General features: G+C 43.7%; 1 protein-coding gene across 12 annotated transcripts in view; it reads left to right on the forward strand.

The window, feature by feature from the left end:
• Nucleotides 1-16,586, forward strand: part of NAV1 (neuron navigator 1) — a 950,201-nt gene that overhangs the window by 674,105 nt on the left and 259,510 nt on the right. For all 12 annotated transcript variants that reach the window (XM_069238908.1, XM_069238913.1, XM_069238909.1 and 9 more), the window contains one exon: nucleotides 15,588-15,726. In XM_069238908.1, the coding sequence (XP_069095009.1) occupies nucleotides 15,588-15,726 (139 nt within the window). The remainder of the gene's footprint in view (nucleotides 1-15,587; nucleotides 15,727-16,586) is intronic.

Below are 16,586 nucleotides of genomic sequence, written 5' to 3' on the forward strand. Positions count from 1 at the left end.
GTAGTTTAAAGTTTTCTATTGTTTTCATTGGCTGCTGTGTTGTCAGTAAAGAGAAAGCATAATCCGAAGCCTCCGGTCCTGCCATAGAATGGTCGCTGGCAGAGACCAGGTCGATCCTTAGATACATCGATTTGGAAGGCTCATAACGCACTGCCAACTTGTATTGTGCTTTTCCTCAGTTAGCATCATGGGGAGCTAATCGGCCATCACTGTGCCACTCGGACTGGAATCCATTTTGAATCCCTTGTGTCCGGATGACAGTCTCACAACCGCTCCACTTCCCCATTCGCAGAGACAGACCGAGATGGTTCATAGGGCATGTAGTTTTCGACTCCGGTATTGCCCTGGACAGGAACTTTCCAGAACTAAACATTAACCTAAATTGTCCTTTTCACTTTAAGCTGTAGTCTGGAAACCTCACAAAATGGGGAAAAAAAAAAAAAAAAAAAACTTTAAAAAAAAATATTCATTTTTTAGTATTCTGGTAAGTGCACTCCTTTACGGTTTTCACTTTCCTCAGAATCCAGAGTTCCTGCCATAAACGCTAGGTGAAGCCACTGTGGCAGAGACTGGTAAAAGCACGCCTGTCATCGCGGGGACGGCTCATCAATGCTTTGAAACTCCCCAGATCTGTTTAGGTCCTGTTTGCTGCGTGTGACGTCAAAGGGGATAGTCGCGCGAGGACAATGCGCGTTCTGTTTATGGCCTCACATGGTGTAGATCGGATGCAATCGGTTAGCCTCACAGTTTTATCTGGCCTCCTAATTATCTCGTATGTATCTAGGTGTTGCCTTATTTTTGTCCCGAGAGCCCTTTTAGAAATCGTACATGTTGCAGTCAAACATAATATGACGGAGGCTTTTATTGCATGCATACTGCGTGCTTTGTGATCGGAAATGGTTGGTACGGTGGCCCCTGCCCACTTAACAAAGAGACTCCACTTGGGGAAACTGCAGACCGAAAGGGCCTCAGGGTAAACGCTGCCTCCGAGGCCTTTTAAGCACACCCAGACTGTGCATCGGAAAAGTAGAGAGAGAGGGGCGGAATGGGGGGTTTCCTGTTGTGATAACTGGCGCTTGCCTGTCGTCTGATCACTTCAGGAAAGAACACATTTGGGCCCTTGTAAAGACAGACCGATACAGAGATGCTGAAGGCAGATACGGGCTTTTTCGCCTCATGACTGCTCTTACACCATACCCAAGTCACTTGCTATTACTACCTTGGTGTTTCCGTAGTCTCCGGTTTCTGTTAGTGTGTTTGTCCTCGACACACCCTCTCCTTGGCAGTTACACGCATTACCCCCACCCTTTTTTAGGGGAGAGACTTCCTTGTGTGCTTTAGACTTTCTTCCATGCCACTCTGTTTGGCCATTGCTCTCGAACCCCAGCGGCAGTGGGATGTGCTCGCCTCCTGTACGGTAGATGGCTGGGCTGCTTTAAGACTCACTGCTGGCGTCTGCTGTGATTTGCAGTTCATGAATTAAAATCCTGGGAATGGGAAACTGCAATTTCCACCCTTCTGAGGTCAGTAAACTGGGGACTACAATTGAACTGGTTAATAGTAACACCAGTTAATAATAGTGCTTAGAAACGCGGAAATATGGTATGAAGAGCTATATAAAATTGTGCTATTATTTTTGTGCCACCGATGTATTCCAATCATATGTATCCATCCTACCACCCCCACCGTTCAAGGGGATAGAGATTTCGTTTTTCGCCTCTTTTCATAAGGTTTCTGACATTGAACCGCTCGCTGTTATGTTAGCGCTCCTCCGTTTCTCTGTTTTTGAAGAACTCGTTAATGTGGTCTAATCGTTATATTAATAATCCCTACGAAGTAACAGGTAGATTTGTAACTATGCCGTTCCCCAAATGTATTACTTGCATTATTTAACAGTGAATAGTCTATGTGATGGGCCACAAGTTGGCAATGACATCCAAAGACTCCCTTCTTGAACCATACCTCAATTGAGTATCTTTTAAAAAAAAAAATGTGTGCTGCCCCATTATAGTCAGGCGCCACGTTCTGCACACCTGTATCTTGTCACTTTCCAAGAGTGGTGTTGTATACCATTTTCACGAGAAGCTGCAAAACGGTGTGTGTTAGCAGCCTAATCTTCTACAGTGTGCAGCATTCCTTTCAAATAGAAAAGAAAGGAAAATCTTTTTTTTTTTCTTTCTTTGAGGGGATGATCATAATATAAATTAATCATAATAGAGAGAAATTAATGTAAAGCTTTACTTTAACCAAATCCCACCTGGGAAAATTAGATGACAGTATTTAAATTTACAAATTGACAAAAAATCTTCAACAAGCGTGTCCGTTTTCCTCGTGTTCTGATTTGCTAAAGCAGTGATGCTTCTCTTCACACCCCAGTAACTGAGCAGTTTTTCTGAATTGTTCAAGAAGTGTGTAGAAAAACCCCTTGATTTGGGGTGTGAGGCACAGAATTTTGAGCTTTCCTTGCTGCTACAAGGGATGCTGTCTGATTTTCTTTGTAATTTTGCTGCTCGTTTAGCACTTAAAATACTTCCAGAATTTTCTTTCTCTCTGTAACTTTACATCTGAAAGCCTTCATGGTAATGACCCTGTATCGCTTTTTAAATTTTTTTTGTAATAAAACCTTTACTTTTTCATTGATCTAGAACTCAGTTATTGCTTATTGAGCTGTTTTACTCTGCTTATTGACTTTTGGGTGATGCCTTGTGTGATTTAATCTGTGGGAGAACTGTATGAGGTAACATTTTGGGATGTATACAATTTTGAGGTACAGTTTTGCTCTCATACCTGTACCTCTTAGTAGAAAGCAGGTACGCTGCGGTTCTTGGTACCCTCTCTTCTTGCTCTCTCTCAATTTTGGGCACCGCTTGTGTGAACATCCTGAAAATTAGGTGTGGCATGAACTCATGAATGAGCTTGAACTCCAAAACTAAACAAAATAAAAACAATCAATATAGTTTAAAACAATGAGCTCTAAAGTTGAGTAATTATGGAAAGGCTGAGATCAACATCCAAATCTCTGGGACAGGCAGAAAGTGCTGCTTGAACCAGATTCTCCCCAAACCCTACTAATTCCTACCCATCAACTGATAGGAAAGGAACACTTTGGCCTTCAGTGGGCTAAGCCCAAGCCCTAAAGCAAGGGTTTACCAAGGGTCTGGCCGGTTCACCACCCCGGCATGTACGAGAGTCGTACTTCTTCAGGCCTTGGTAAGGCATCAAAGTTGCCTTATACAGGAGCCAATAGAAGTTATTGTTATAGTAAACACATTAACTTAATTTACGTTTAGCTTCTAGGGAGAATGGTAAAAGTGACTTAATTGCACATGAAAACTGCAGCATTTGTAAGTTTGAAACCTGATTTTTTTCCCTTATAGTTGGAGCTACATAGCGTGCAAACAAAAACACAGTTGACAAGACTATGAACTGTAGTGTTGTACGATTTTACAGCAGGTTTGAAAAGAGGCACCTTAGATGAACCATTCTTATCTGCCATCCGTCCATAGGTGCTTTCCGTACTCTGCTCCATTTCCAGAGCAACCTGAAACTGCAATATCAGCCACCCATAGCCCTAGCTGCCTCTCATGTCGAGGCTACAGTCAGAGAATGCTCCAAGACTGTGTGCCACAAACAACTTTAACAAGTTAGGCCAGTAAGTAAAGCTTTCACGTGCTGACAAGCAGAACATTACATTTTTCAAAATGACACATCTCCCTGAAAGTGAACTGTACTAGCCCTACTCTTTGATATGTTTCGATGTTTCACCCCCTCCCTCTGTGGCCTGCTCCAGGCTGTTGGACATTCTTTGCCCACAGTCAATTGATGCACTTCAGTGTGTGAGTTCTTTTGGATTTTAAGTGCTCGGAGTTCACTCGGGTGTGTCGGGAGTGGGGCAGGTTTCGCGTTCGCAGATCTCTCCTTTAAGTGCAGTAGTGACAGACTGAACTAGAGCTGCCCCCAGGGGGAATGCTCGAGTTCCCTCGGTTAGGGCTGAGAGCGCTTCAATGCCTGTAAAGACATTTTCAGTGGTTTTGAGACCCAGTGACACTGAAATGTGAACCTGCTGCCATTATCCGAAAATCCAGTTAAACATCGAATTAAATCCTTTAAAACTGTGACTCAGCAGTACTGTGGGCATTTGTTCACTAGCTGAAATCTACCCTATGATTCTGGGATCTGTTCTGAAATCCCATCTTTGGGCCTTTTCACATTAGTCGGTGGGCGTGCATGCACAACTGAGAGCGGATGTCAACATGTCCAGCGATCAGAGGCCAAGTAGACGGAGGTTGAGGATGAAGAAGTGGGTGTGGAAACTAAAATCAATCCCATTGTCACCCACCCAGACAGTATTGCATGTGCACCCACCCAGAGAGTATTGCGTGAGTTATCAACTCATTAGTGGGACAGTCGTTCGTAGCGGAGATAAATCTAGAGAGCTGTCAAAACTGAAAAAGACTGTACGTTTACATTAAAAGCTAATCCTATCTCTCACCGCTAAGAGGCCATTTAATAAATGAGAATGGAGACGGTTCCAATATTCTCTAAAGTGTTAGAAAGAGGCCAAGAATTAAAAGCCCATATAGTTTTTCATTATTTCTGTGGGGGATCACATCTAAATCTCTCATAGTTAAAAACGAGACCAGCAGAGGGTAGGTGTCAGGAAGGTTGGTGGAAGTGATTGCAGCTTTTCAGGTAGGCAGATCCTGTGTTGTGGAGTGCTTTGTAGGTGTGGGTGAGGACACTGGACTTTGCATCTGGAGCCAGTGGATTTCTATAATGTATTGGGGATGTGGGCTCAGCGTCAGTGGTTGAGGACTGTCACGGCTGCTACATTTCAGATGGTCTGTGGTCTTCTTTTGAGTTGGTTAGTTATCCTTGCTTACATTGTGACCCCATAGTCTATCTAGTCTGCTAGTGATGAGAGCTTGGGTGATCGTTTTCCTTTGTTGTATAATAGCCACTTGAAGATTTTCATAAGCATTGTTAGGGTTTTGGTGCAAGGTGGGACCACTGCATTGACTTGGGCAATCATGTCCGGTTTGTTGTATGTGATTATTCTGAGGTTTCGTGCTCGCGGGCAAGGGGTGGAGGTGTCCAAGGTCTGTGGGCCTCCAGGTGGAGTTCCATGGGAAGATATCTTTACCAAAGGTGATCTATTTGGGCTTATCAGTGTTCAGATTCAGGCAATTGAATTTCATCCAGATGGGTATTTCAGTCACCCATGTGATGAACTTGTTCCTGGTTTTGGGTTGTTTGTCAACAAGGGACAGTGTCTGTTGCGTGTTATTGGTTTGAGGATGTTTGTCGTGATCTCGTTTGACAGCGGCCAGAGAAGGCGTGTAGATATTGAAGAGTGTTTGGGTCTGCGAGGACCCCTGCATGACTTTGCTGATGAGATCTGGGGGTGGGCATAACTTGCATAATTCCATGTAGCATAATCTTGTGGAACTACCTTAGAATTGCCAGAGACTACATGGAATTACACAAAAAAAGTAATTCTGTGATTAGCGATATTTCTTTACACAAAATGTATCCTCACTCCAAGGTGGGCACAAGAATACATTTTGTGCTAAGAAATAACACTAAATGCAACAGAATATGAATAAAGAGAACATGCACCTGCTTGCACCTCCTAAACATGCTCTCACAGTAGGATTTGCCCCCTAAATTATGCAGCAGGAGTTTGATACTGACATGTCGACCTGGCAAGTTCACCCACTTGCCATGCCCAAACCTCCCCTTTCATTACCTGTAAGTCGCCCTTAAGGTAGGCCGAAGGCAGCCTCATGGACACAGTGCACTGTATTTAAAAGGTAGGAAATGTGCTGGTGTGTTTTACATGTCCTGATAGTGAAACACTGCCAATTTCGTTTTTCACTATTGCAAGGCCTATTTCTCACATAGGGTGACATGGGGGTTGCCTTGAAGTTTCCTTCAAGTGTAGTTTCCCATTGTGAGCAGATAGAGACATGTAGTTTGGGGTTTTTGAACTCACAATTTAAAAATACATCCTTTAGTGACGCTAGGTTTTGAACTGCGAGTTTGAAACTGCCACTTTTCGAAAGTGGGCATTTTCTTGCTTAACTATTCTGTGCCTCTGTATGTCTGCTGAATACAGACTGGGTCAGGATGACAGTTGGGCTGTTTGTGCATTCACTCTAGATAGTCACACAAAGGGATATGAGGTGTCCCCTGCTTATCCTGATGTCCCATCACCAGGCTGATTGGTCTTCCTGAGCTAGAGTGGTGGAAGGAGCTGACACTTGCACTTGAATAGGGCTGTGCCTGTCCTCACACAAAGCAGTCTCCAACCCCCTGGAGTGTGTCTGGGGCCAGGGCAGGGAAAAGTGGGGTCTTGTGTACTTTAAAGACTTCTCTTTGAAGTTTGCTTACTTTAAAGACAGAATTGGGTATAAGTACTGGACCTCTGGTACCACATAGTTAGAACATTTCTGGACTGAGGACTTTCTACTAGAAAGAAGAGATGGATGTTGAAGGAGGGACTGCCAGTCTGTCTGTTTTGTTGTGCTGGCCTGCTGCTTCTCTCCCGGGAGTGAAAGGTCTGCACTTGGCTTTATGCATCCTGCTGGCAAAGGTTCTCCAAGGACTTGAACTGAGCTTTCCTCCTGGTAATAAGTCTTGGGGCATCAAAGACCTACCTGCCAGGGCCTGGACTCTCTTGCTGAGAGTCCTGACTTGCTAGGTGGTGCCAAATCCATATCCTGGGCCCTTGGAAGTGAGCTCTGGTACAACCAAGAAGAAACCAAGTACATTGAATCCAGAGCAACTTTGGAACCTGCACCGCTCCAACTCCACACCCTGCCTCCAGTGGAGCCATGGTCCCATCTGAGTGAAAGGACTGCAAACTGAAACACAGGCCCAATGCCACAGCACCTTCAAATCCCACCACAGCGTGAGTCCCGGGTGCTGTGTCCCCACCGTCTGGGACAACTGACTGCTGCAGCATCTGTGGCCCAGTGGTGTGATCGCAACACCGCAAAGTCTACGCCTCACATCTTGACCTGCTAGATTCATTGACCCTGCCAAGTCATAAAAAACTGACACCTCGTGCCACCAATGCCACATTACCTCACCTGCAACCGTAAGGAACTAACACCTCACCTCCCCTAGATATCAGTAAGGAACAGGTGCTCAACCAGCTCCAGCAGTGCCTCTCCCTCCCGACTCCGGCCCTCACTTCCTCGCGAGTGGTGTCACTTTTGGGAACGACTCCGTCAAGATGCCTTGATAGCCCCGGTTGAAGCTATTGTGTTTCGAAGTGCTTTACTAAGATTTAATCTTTGGGGTTATCTTAGCTGGGGTTATCTTAGCTGGGGTTATCTTAGCTGGGGTTATCTTAGCTGGGGTTATCTTAGCTGGGGTTATCTTAGCTGGGGTTATCTTAGCTGGGGTTATCTTAGCTGGGGTTATCTTAGCTGGGGTTATCTTAGCTGGGGTTATCTTAGCTGGGGTTATCTTAGCTGGGGTTATCTTAGCTGGGGTTATCTTAGCTGGGGTTATCTTAGCTGGGGTTATCTTAGCTGGGGTTATCTTAGCTGGGGTTATCTTAGCTGTGTAGTTTCCTTACCCTGACTAGAGTTAGGGTCCCTGCTTGGACAGGGTGCAAACCACTGCCAACTAGAGACCCCATTTCTAAAAAGGCCATGTCCCTCAATGCCTACGTCATACTGTCATCAGATTGGAATTGGATGGGAGACAGTGCTAAAGAATGCTGGCCGTTCTGGAAGGATGAAGGCTGCAGTTTTACCCCTATCATCCAGATGTCACACTTTGATGCTATGAGGGCAGTTTCCATGCTATGCTTGGGTCTAAATCTTGATTGTGTGGCATTGAGAATGTAGTGTATGACGAGGTGGTCAGAGAAGCGCGTATTGACGGCTTTTTCCAAGATTTTGACTGGATAGGGAAGGATGAAAACTCATCAGAAATTGACGAGTTTGGTCCAGCAGGTGTTGGCTGCATGTTTCCATGACTCCAGAATGGTAGCTGTCCTGATTTAAGTATTAAAGATAGGGATGAGGGCCTTGCTGATAGGGATCGCTCCTTTGTCGAAGGCGTGGTTGGGGAAGGGGTCTGCTTGAGCCTCGGTGTGAATGGGTTGTTCTGGTTTCCTTTGTGCTAATTGTATCCCATGTGGTGATTGTGTTGTCATCGTTCATCACTGGGAGACTGTGGAGAGGGCCAGGGGGTCCGCTTGGAAATTGTGATCTTCTAGGAGGATGAAAGCACTGGAGTCCAGGACTAGGTCATGGAACAAAAGTGTCAAAAGTGACTGTTCTAAAAATCACAGCTTTACTCCTGCTTTCGACCTTGTGGCCTGGGGTTTACTAGGGTGGGCCCTGCAATCCAAGGAAGACAATAGGAGGCCATGTATTGAAATGGCATGGGACGGTGACTGTAAGTGGACTAGGCTATTCTGGAAGGAGCTCACATATTAGCACTTTGTTCCAGAGAGACCGGCATGTGGCCTGCACACAGTGTGCTAGCGCAGCTTGTGGATTAGAAAAAAGTTGTGGTTGCTGCATTAAGTGCTTTCTTGCTGTGTTAGCTTTTGAGCTGGTTCTTGGCAGGAAGCCCTTCATTTTCTGCAGTCGGAACACATTCTGAATGCTGAGTCACATGGCGGCTTTAGAGCTGGGAGTGAATCCGTGCGCTGTCCTGTGTACTGCAGCCATGTTGGTGTGCAAGTAGTGGGTCTTGTAAAGATTTAAGACATAATGATATCACCTTTGTCTTTGTGTAGCACTTTAATAAACGCCTAATTAAAAAATACATACATAATTCCAAGCATAGAAGTTCCTGACTACTTTTAAGTTCGAGCCGAGGAACTGATGCTGACAAAGAATTCCATCCAAGACCGCATAAGGGGGTTGGTAGAGCTTATTCTTGGCTCTAACCTATTGCCAAAGTGGCTGGGCCTTGCAAATAATAAGCACTGGCAAAGCCAATAGATCCTGCTTTCGAAAGGAGTATGGCGACATTTTGGCTCTTCTAGTGACTTGAGTACACTGAACAGCATCAGCAAAAAAAATAAGTTGGTGTTTCTTGCTGATATTTAACAGCACTGACATAAAAACCAAACACGAAAAAGCTCCAGGGTGAGGTTGTCAACTAGCCTGTGCATCACTATTATATTACAGTAACTCAAGTGAATTAATGTGCATGCATCATGATGCTGTGGCGATCAAGTTTTTTATTTTCCATTTACCTTTACAAGATATAGAACACCTATCTTGGAGAGGTAAAATAAAAAAATAAATACATTTTGATAAACAGTTGCTGTGTTTAAAAAATTGGAGCTTCTGCTGCTCCTTCAAAAAAAGAGATGGAAAAAAACGTAATAGGTACGTAAGAGAGGAAGGGTGGAAGCAAAAATGCTGCTTAGCTGACAAGTGATGGTCAGAAAGGAGGCTCATGGGCATGGAGCGTGTAAGGTAGATAATTAAAAATAATAGTAATAAGCCGAACGAGACTGGCAGGGTCAGGAAATCAATGCACGAGCTGTGGGATGGGGACAATACATAAACTGACAGTGCATACTCCGAGTTACACAAGACCAGGCCCTGTCAGCTGAAGCTAGCAGAGGAATCTGGTTTTTACATGCTTTAATTGGGGGCGGGAGACTAGCCTTGAAATCAGTAGTTTTCCGCCTGAATTGGGAGAATTGGGATGTATGTGCACTCCCAACAAAAAGTACTTCCCAATTGGCATGTATGTGCACTCCCAACAAAAAGTACGTCCTTGGATGTTAGCTGTTGACGAATACAAATAATCCAATCAAAAGGATGGTTAGGAAGCTATGCTCCAGGGGAGAAGGAAAGCCATTGAATAAAAATCAAGCAAATGAGATTGACAGGAAAGCCAACAAATGATGAGCAATGTCCTGACCCAAAGAACACTGTAATTATTGCTATTGTACATAATAGATCTTCCGATGTGTATAAGCAGGATCTAAAAATCTGCGTATATAGAAATGTGCCTTTGGGAAGAGTTGCCTGTATTTGCCACTCATTAGTCATGACTGCCCCTTTGGAAGACTAAGATTTGCCATGCTGTATTGCCAGTGACCGAGTCTCACTGTGTGCTGACACAGGCGCCAGTCCATCAGACCCCTCATGAAGCAACCTGGGAGGGGAACCCAAAGGAAAAAGAAGTGTTAGCTACAGATTAGTTAACTACAACGTTTGAATAGGACCATCTTAAATATCGCAAGTCGAGTAGCATCATATTTGGGAAGACAGGAAGCAAGTCCAACGATTTGTTTGCACAATTTTGCTATAAAAATCAATTGGGGTTCCAGACAGAAATATCCCCGAGTGGATAGTTGGTGATCTAGCTTGCCATATCCCGCTATTGAAGAATGCAGATTTCCACGCATTACTATGCAAGAATATCGTCTTGGGTACACCAGTTCCCTGCCAAGGTGAAGGGGATTACTCGCTGCCTGTTGAGGTAGAAATCACTTTCATACCTGGTTGCCAGGTCCGTTTATTATTTACCAAAGCTAGTGCCTATAATTCCTGATCTGATAGAGGCTTAATGTGAGATGGATAGTGTGGAACCTGTGAAGAAGCAGGCTCTTGGGGCTGATATGTGCACAGACAGAGTGTGTTATGCTTGGTGCGGTGGGGAAAAGGGGGTTTCGGGTGAGGGTAGGTGGGGGAGAATATTAATTAAAAAAAAAAAAAAAAAAAATCACACTTGCCTGCCCCGCCCTGCCCTGTGAGGGGGAAGCACAAAATAAAATCATAGTACAACAATTGTATTATCATTTTATTTTTCTGCTGCCTTTCAGCAGTGGGGCGACACTTCTCTGCTATAGCGGGGGCCGCCCCTTTGTTATAGGAACAACCAGCAGAAACTGGACGTAGACCTACTAAGGATTTCACACAAGTTGTTGAGGAGCTGTGTAACTTTGGACTACACTAGTTTTTATAATGTTTAGTAAACCAATGCAATGCTTTGCACTACCGATGCTCCATGGCGAAACCACAGGCACAATCCCCCTCCCCTAGAATTTGGGAGTCAAACCTTTCCCAGTTTCAAGGAGGGAGGGTGTTATTACTGGGAGCACTAATCTAAATCCTGTTAAAAGCAACTCAAAGAAGTTTGCAGCCAGGAGGGATTCGTGCAGGAGCCACCTGCCTCCCACTGCCCCACAATAACCCACAGGTTAACTGCAGTAGCAGAAATAGCTTTCCTACACAGCGCATTTGGAACCTGATTAGATGAATTTTCATTTTCAAAGGCTGTCTGACCTTCCCCAGCCCTTCTGTCGTGTCTCTAGAATCACCACGTTCCTCTGGTGGAAACCCATACATTTTACATATTTTACTTTTGATGCTTTGTCATATTTTCTCCTAATTTATTTTTTTAGTAAAATGGTTATGAGATGTTTATTCCGGTAATACATTTGAGTGATCAGTTTTAATCTTATCTCTCACTTTTGATTCCCTTAACCTTTTCACAGCATTTCATACATGTTTATTTCAATAGTTATCTGGACTTCATGCGTCGTATCTCTTGACAGTACTACAGTAATGTACTGTTTTCCAGGAACTGCTGACGGCATTAAGCCTCGAACCCAGGCCCCTGTACCTAAGGGAGAGCCAAGATTACTTGAGGTCTTTGAGTCACCTCTCCTTGTGAATAGCTGGATTCTGGATCTGCGGAAGCTCAGCTAAAGCACATTAAACCTTTAGCTACTGTCCTGGTTGTCATGACAATGACCTCTTCACTGTAATGGCCAGACCTTGAATGAGCACCATCTTGGTAGAAGGCTTTAGTGTACCTTAATGTGCACTTCTAGGGTCAGCCACAGGCCCTTTTCTGCGTGCTTTCTTTCCACCTGCATTAGGTACCCTCACGTAGTCATACCACATTATAGTCACGCTATGCATTTCTTTCTGACCTTAAGTGTCACTTGCTCTCACTATATATTGAGAGGATGTCAGTGTGATATTTACACTTTTAGGCACCAGTGGGCAGTGAGCTATTTTATTATCCGCCATTTAGCGTTTGGTATTTGATTCTGAGACCTTTTTGGATCTGTCTTGAAAGAGCAGATGCCTCTAATTAGGTCTGGCTTGCAATCTTATCTGACGATGTTTTGTTACCATTTCCTCAAAATATTCATAGTGGCCATTGGTCCCAGCCAGGGGTGTCCGTCTCTCGCCTCATGCTACTGGATACTGGGTGTCTCATTCCACCTTTTTAGGAGTGCTTACATTGCATGAGAATCTGTTTTGCATCTCAAAAATACAGTTAGTTTTCACACACACATTGTTTTTTAGATGCTTTACCGGAAATAATAGTTTTGTTTGTTTTTAACCATGCTGTTGTAAAATGTTTTACTCATGACTAAAAATGCAAGACAGACCTATTCACTTCACCAGTATTTGTTTGTTGATTGAAAAGTACCTGAAACATAAACACCACAGTTAGCAAAAAAAAAAATATACTGGGAAAAGAGATGGCGACACTTCATAATTTTTTTTACAATCTAGAGTGTTGCTTTCGCATATCTATGATGATGGGTGACAAATAGTGATTGAGGTGCCTCTGCAGTGGCATAGAAAAGGAGGATGTTATGCTGTGCAAATACAACAAAGAAATCACACCATTTTGCTCACATGTTGAAGCTGGGGTTAGAATCCAGGTTTCCACTTTGAAACATCAGTTATTTAGCCTCTGTAGTGCATTGCAGATACTCCTCAAGTGTACACTCTCCATTAGGGCATAACACCCACTTCTCTTTGTGAACCAACACACAATTCTGGCGTACATCCTATGAAAGATGTAAGTTGACAATCCAAGCCCAAAGTATCTGCTGCAGAGTCCGTACAGAATCTTCAGATCACCAGGTTGGATCCTGAGAGTCTGGCAATAGCTTAAAGTTTTTATGAGTATTGTTATGTTGGGTATGTTGAAGCATTACTTTGAAAATGTGAAAAGTGGCCATCAAACTACATTATCCCAGATGTTTCATTGACTAAACCCCTTCAACCGCATGAAGCAGTCGATAAATCCATTAATAGTGGTTCTCTAACCTAATGAATCCCTTCACTGGTGATGTCTCACTTTCCCTCCAAATGGCGTGTCTCATCTAAATGTCTTCATAGGATATCTATCCGGTAATCCCTTCACCATAGGTATTTCAATCATTAAGGGCCTCGTTAAGAGTATGGCGGAGGGAATTACTTAGTCACAAACGTGACGGATATCACAGCCGCCATATTACAAGTTTCATTATATTCTATGGAACTTGTAAAACGATGGACAGGATATCCATCACGTTTGTGACCGAGTAATCCCCTCCGCCAAACTCGTAATGAGGCCCTATGTCTGTCATCAGGCATTTCCCTTAGTAAACCTCTCCACCAGGAGTTTTTCTCTTGGTCAAATCCTTAGTCAGCACAGCTGCCAAGTGGCCCCATACTCGGTTGACCACTTCACCATTTCTGGCTATTAGTCATTAGCACTTATAAAGCCATGCTGATAATGCTAAAATTGAAATTACAAGTTTCGAATTGCAGTGCTTTGTCCAGGACTGGGTGAAGATCTCTCACACTATATGGGACACTTAACAGTGAAGAAAGGGTGTTTGATTTAATCTTTTACCCATCTCTAATGTTATTTTATATAAGTTCCCCACAAATAGTCTGCCCCTGCTTTCAACTGCTATGAAGGGGCAGAGGAGTACTGGGGATCCATACATAACATGGCCTCTCCTCACTGTCCCATATTAGAAAAAAAATACCTTGGGCCATATTACAGAAGTGCCCAGGGGTGCAAAAGGCATGTACGCCCGCTTTACGTGCCCCCGGGGCATTTTGATATTACAGAAGCTTGTGCGGCACCTTCTGTGATACCGATAGTGCTGGCGCACTTATAGCGCCAGCGCTTTCACCAGAGGGTGTTCCCTCATTTGCATGGTGGCGCAGCCCAATGCAAATGCGGGTATCCCTTTGCCTCTGCACCCATGCTGTATTATAGATGCAGGCGCGGAGGCAAAGAAACTCTCAGGAGGGGCACTCAGTGCACCCCCTGATGTCCGTATGGAGCTCCCAGACCTCTCCTTGGAGGCTCATGCCGTCACTCACTGCACTCTCCTGCAAGGGGATCTCTAATCTCCCTTAACATTGCAGACTGGTTGCTGCCTGCACAGTGAACATTGGAGTGGATTTAAAGCAGTCCCTCTGTTTTTCACATAAATGTGCTGCTCCCAGAGCAGCATGAGTTTGCGGCTGCCATGGGGGCAGCACATTCATGCTAATATGGCACACTTACCTTGTTTGCGCCAGGAGCACTTTTTAAAAGTTGCCGCTGGCGTAAACAAGGAAAATATGACGTGTGTGTGATGCATCCCCTCTCCTCCTACCACCACTCTTAGTGCTTTCACTTCCCTTCTGTCCACAAGCTGTGCTCCTTGCTTTGTACCACTGGAGCAGCATAGAATTCATTGGTGACTTAGTAACAGTGGTTAGTTAACATGTTTTGTTACCGTTGCTGCACCGTAGCAATGGATTATTGGATTTAGAATTCAGTCGTACACGCTAATGATTATCGGTGAGAGCCATGCATAACCACTCTATCACAGGTTTCTTGATTTAATGAATCTCTTTATCATTGGTATTCGACTGAATAATTCCACCATGAGTGGGAGATATCTCTACACACAGCCGTCATCGAGGCAGATTTATTTAATAAATAACCGTGCCAGGGGTGTTTCACGTATTCCTTTAACTGGTTAAGTTTCAATTAAACTATCTCTTCATTAGTAACGTTTGTCTTGATAAATCTCATCAGAATGTTTTATATAATAAGTCAAATTTTACTGAAAGTTTCGTTCACTGGAATGATTAAACAGTCCCCAAACGGATGTCTTATTTAATAAATCTTTCATGAACATTATGCTTAATAAATTTAATTATCTTTGTTTCAGCGAACTTAGCTGAAAGAAATTGGAGCTCTGAGGAGGGTCAAAGGCAAGCTTACAGTCACCGAGTGACATAGGGTTCTACATGGAGGTGTAGCGTTAGGGTGGTCCTTATGCAAATGGTGATGTTGTTCCGGATCATGGAACACTGTCCCTTAAGCTTCACATCTTTGAGTTTTGTATTTAGTATTGTTTTTATTAGTTATACAGCTTATGAACTATACTGTGCTCATTGATAAATTAAGTCTAGCTTGGTAAAGATTTTGCTTCACAACACATTGCAAATCACCCCCAATACGCCCCACACATATGCTGCCCATGAAAGGCAAACAACGAACAAACATGATTCACAAATTAATCTACTTCAGGACAAAAAAACAACAACTTACTACAGAAATTAATAGATTCAGAGTAAAGAACATACTTAACAATCGAATTCCACAGAAATGAGTCTCATAATTTGCATTGTGATGAATAATAATCCTTTAATGAGTCTTACCCAATTTATGATTTGTGAAAAAATATTTAGCTAGCCCTGGGTGTTGTATATATCATTGCAAGTTAGAATTTGAGCAACTTGATAATTCTGTTTCTTTAGACTGATCTTCCTGCCTTTCTTGTGTTCCAGCTGGGATGAGAGCAGCTCCATCAGCAGTGGCCTCAGCGATGCCTCCGACAACCTCAGCTCCGAAGAGTTCAATGCAAGTTCCTCCCTTAATTCCCTGCCTTCTACTCCTACGGCTTCTCGCAGGAACTCCGCCGTAGCGGTAGGTCCTCTGGACTTTGTGTGTGGTGTGGCTGGCCCTCATGTTGAGGGCATTATTGTATTTGTTGTTCCCCTTATTGGCCATGTCTCAGACACATAAAACTAAGTTTGTGTTTTGGGCCCTTTGCATTTGATGCAACAAGTGCCCACACCAATTTTTTCACAACACTTAAGCAGTAGACACTATGTTCACATGAGTAATTCTTGGTTCTCATTGTACAAGATCCTCCTTCAGGAATGTGTATAAGCATATGAGCACCTCCACTCCGCTGGTTGTTTTTCATGGTTGTTTTTCAGCAGAATTCAAGACACTCCCTTTCAGCTCTGAAACAAATGACTGTCACGTAGGCATTTAAGAAAACTACCTGTGTTTACTCAACTCATTTTGTGGAATAAGTCTTATCCCCAGCACTCTTCGAAAGGGGTATTCTTGTTACACAGAACAGGTTCCTATTCAGCAACCTAAATTGAAGATTCTTCACGTACACTCCAAAAGTGTTGTGATCTTCCGTGTTCACATTGTGCCATAAATAAGCACACAAATCAGCTTACCTGCAAGCACAGACAGATAAATGCATTAGCTCACAGAAGAGCCTCCTTATGCCTTAGGTTTTAAGACTGATATGGCTTTCAAAAACATGCATAGGTAGAGGAGCGACCTTAGCATATCACATTACTTTGGACTTTGGTACATCAGTATCCCAAATGGTTACCCAAAAGTCCACTCTAAGAGGAAGTGCCTCAGTATGTCACCCAAGAATATGGTGCCCCCGTACATTACTGAATGAGAAGGCACTTAAGAAGACCACTTGATGAAGAGGTGCCTCAATAGACCATCCTAGGAGTATGTGCTGCAGCAGA

This window comes from Pleurodeles waltl, chromosome 6 (assembly GCF_031143425.1).
Source record: "Pleurodeles waltl isolate 20211129_DDA chromosome 6, aPleWal1.hap1.20221129, whole genome shotgun sequence".
NCBI lineage: Eukaryota > Metazoa > Chordata > Amphibia > Caudata > Salamandridae > Pleurodeles > Pleurodeles waltl.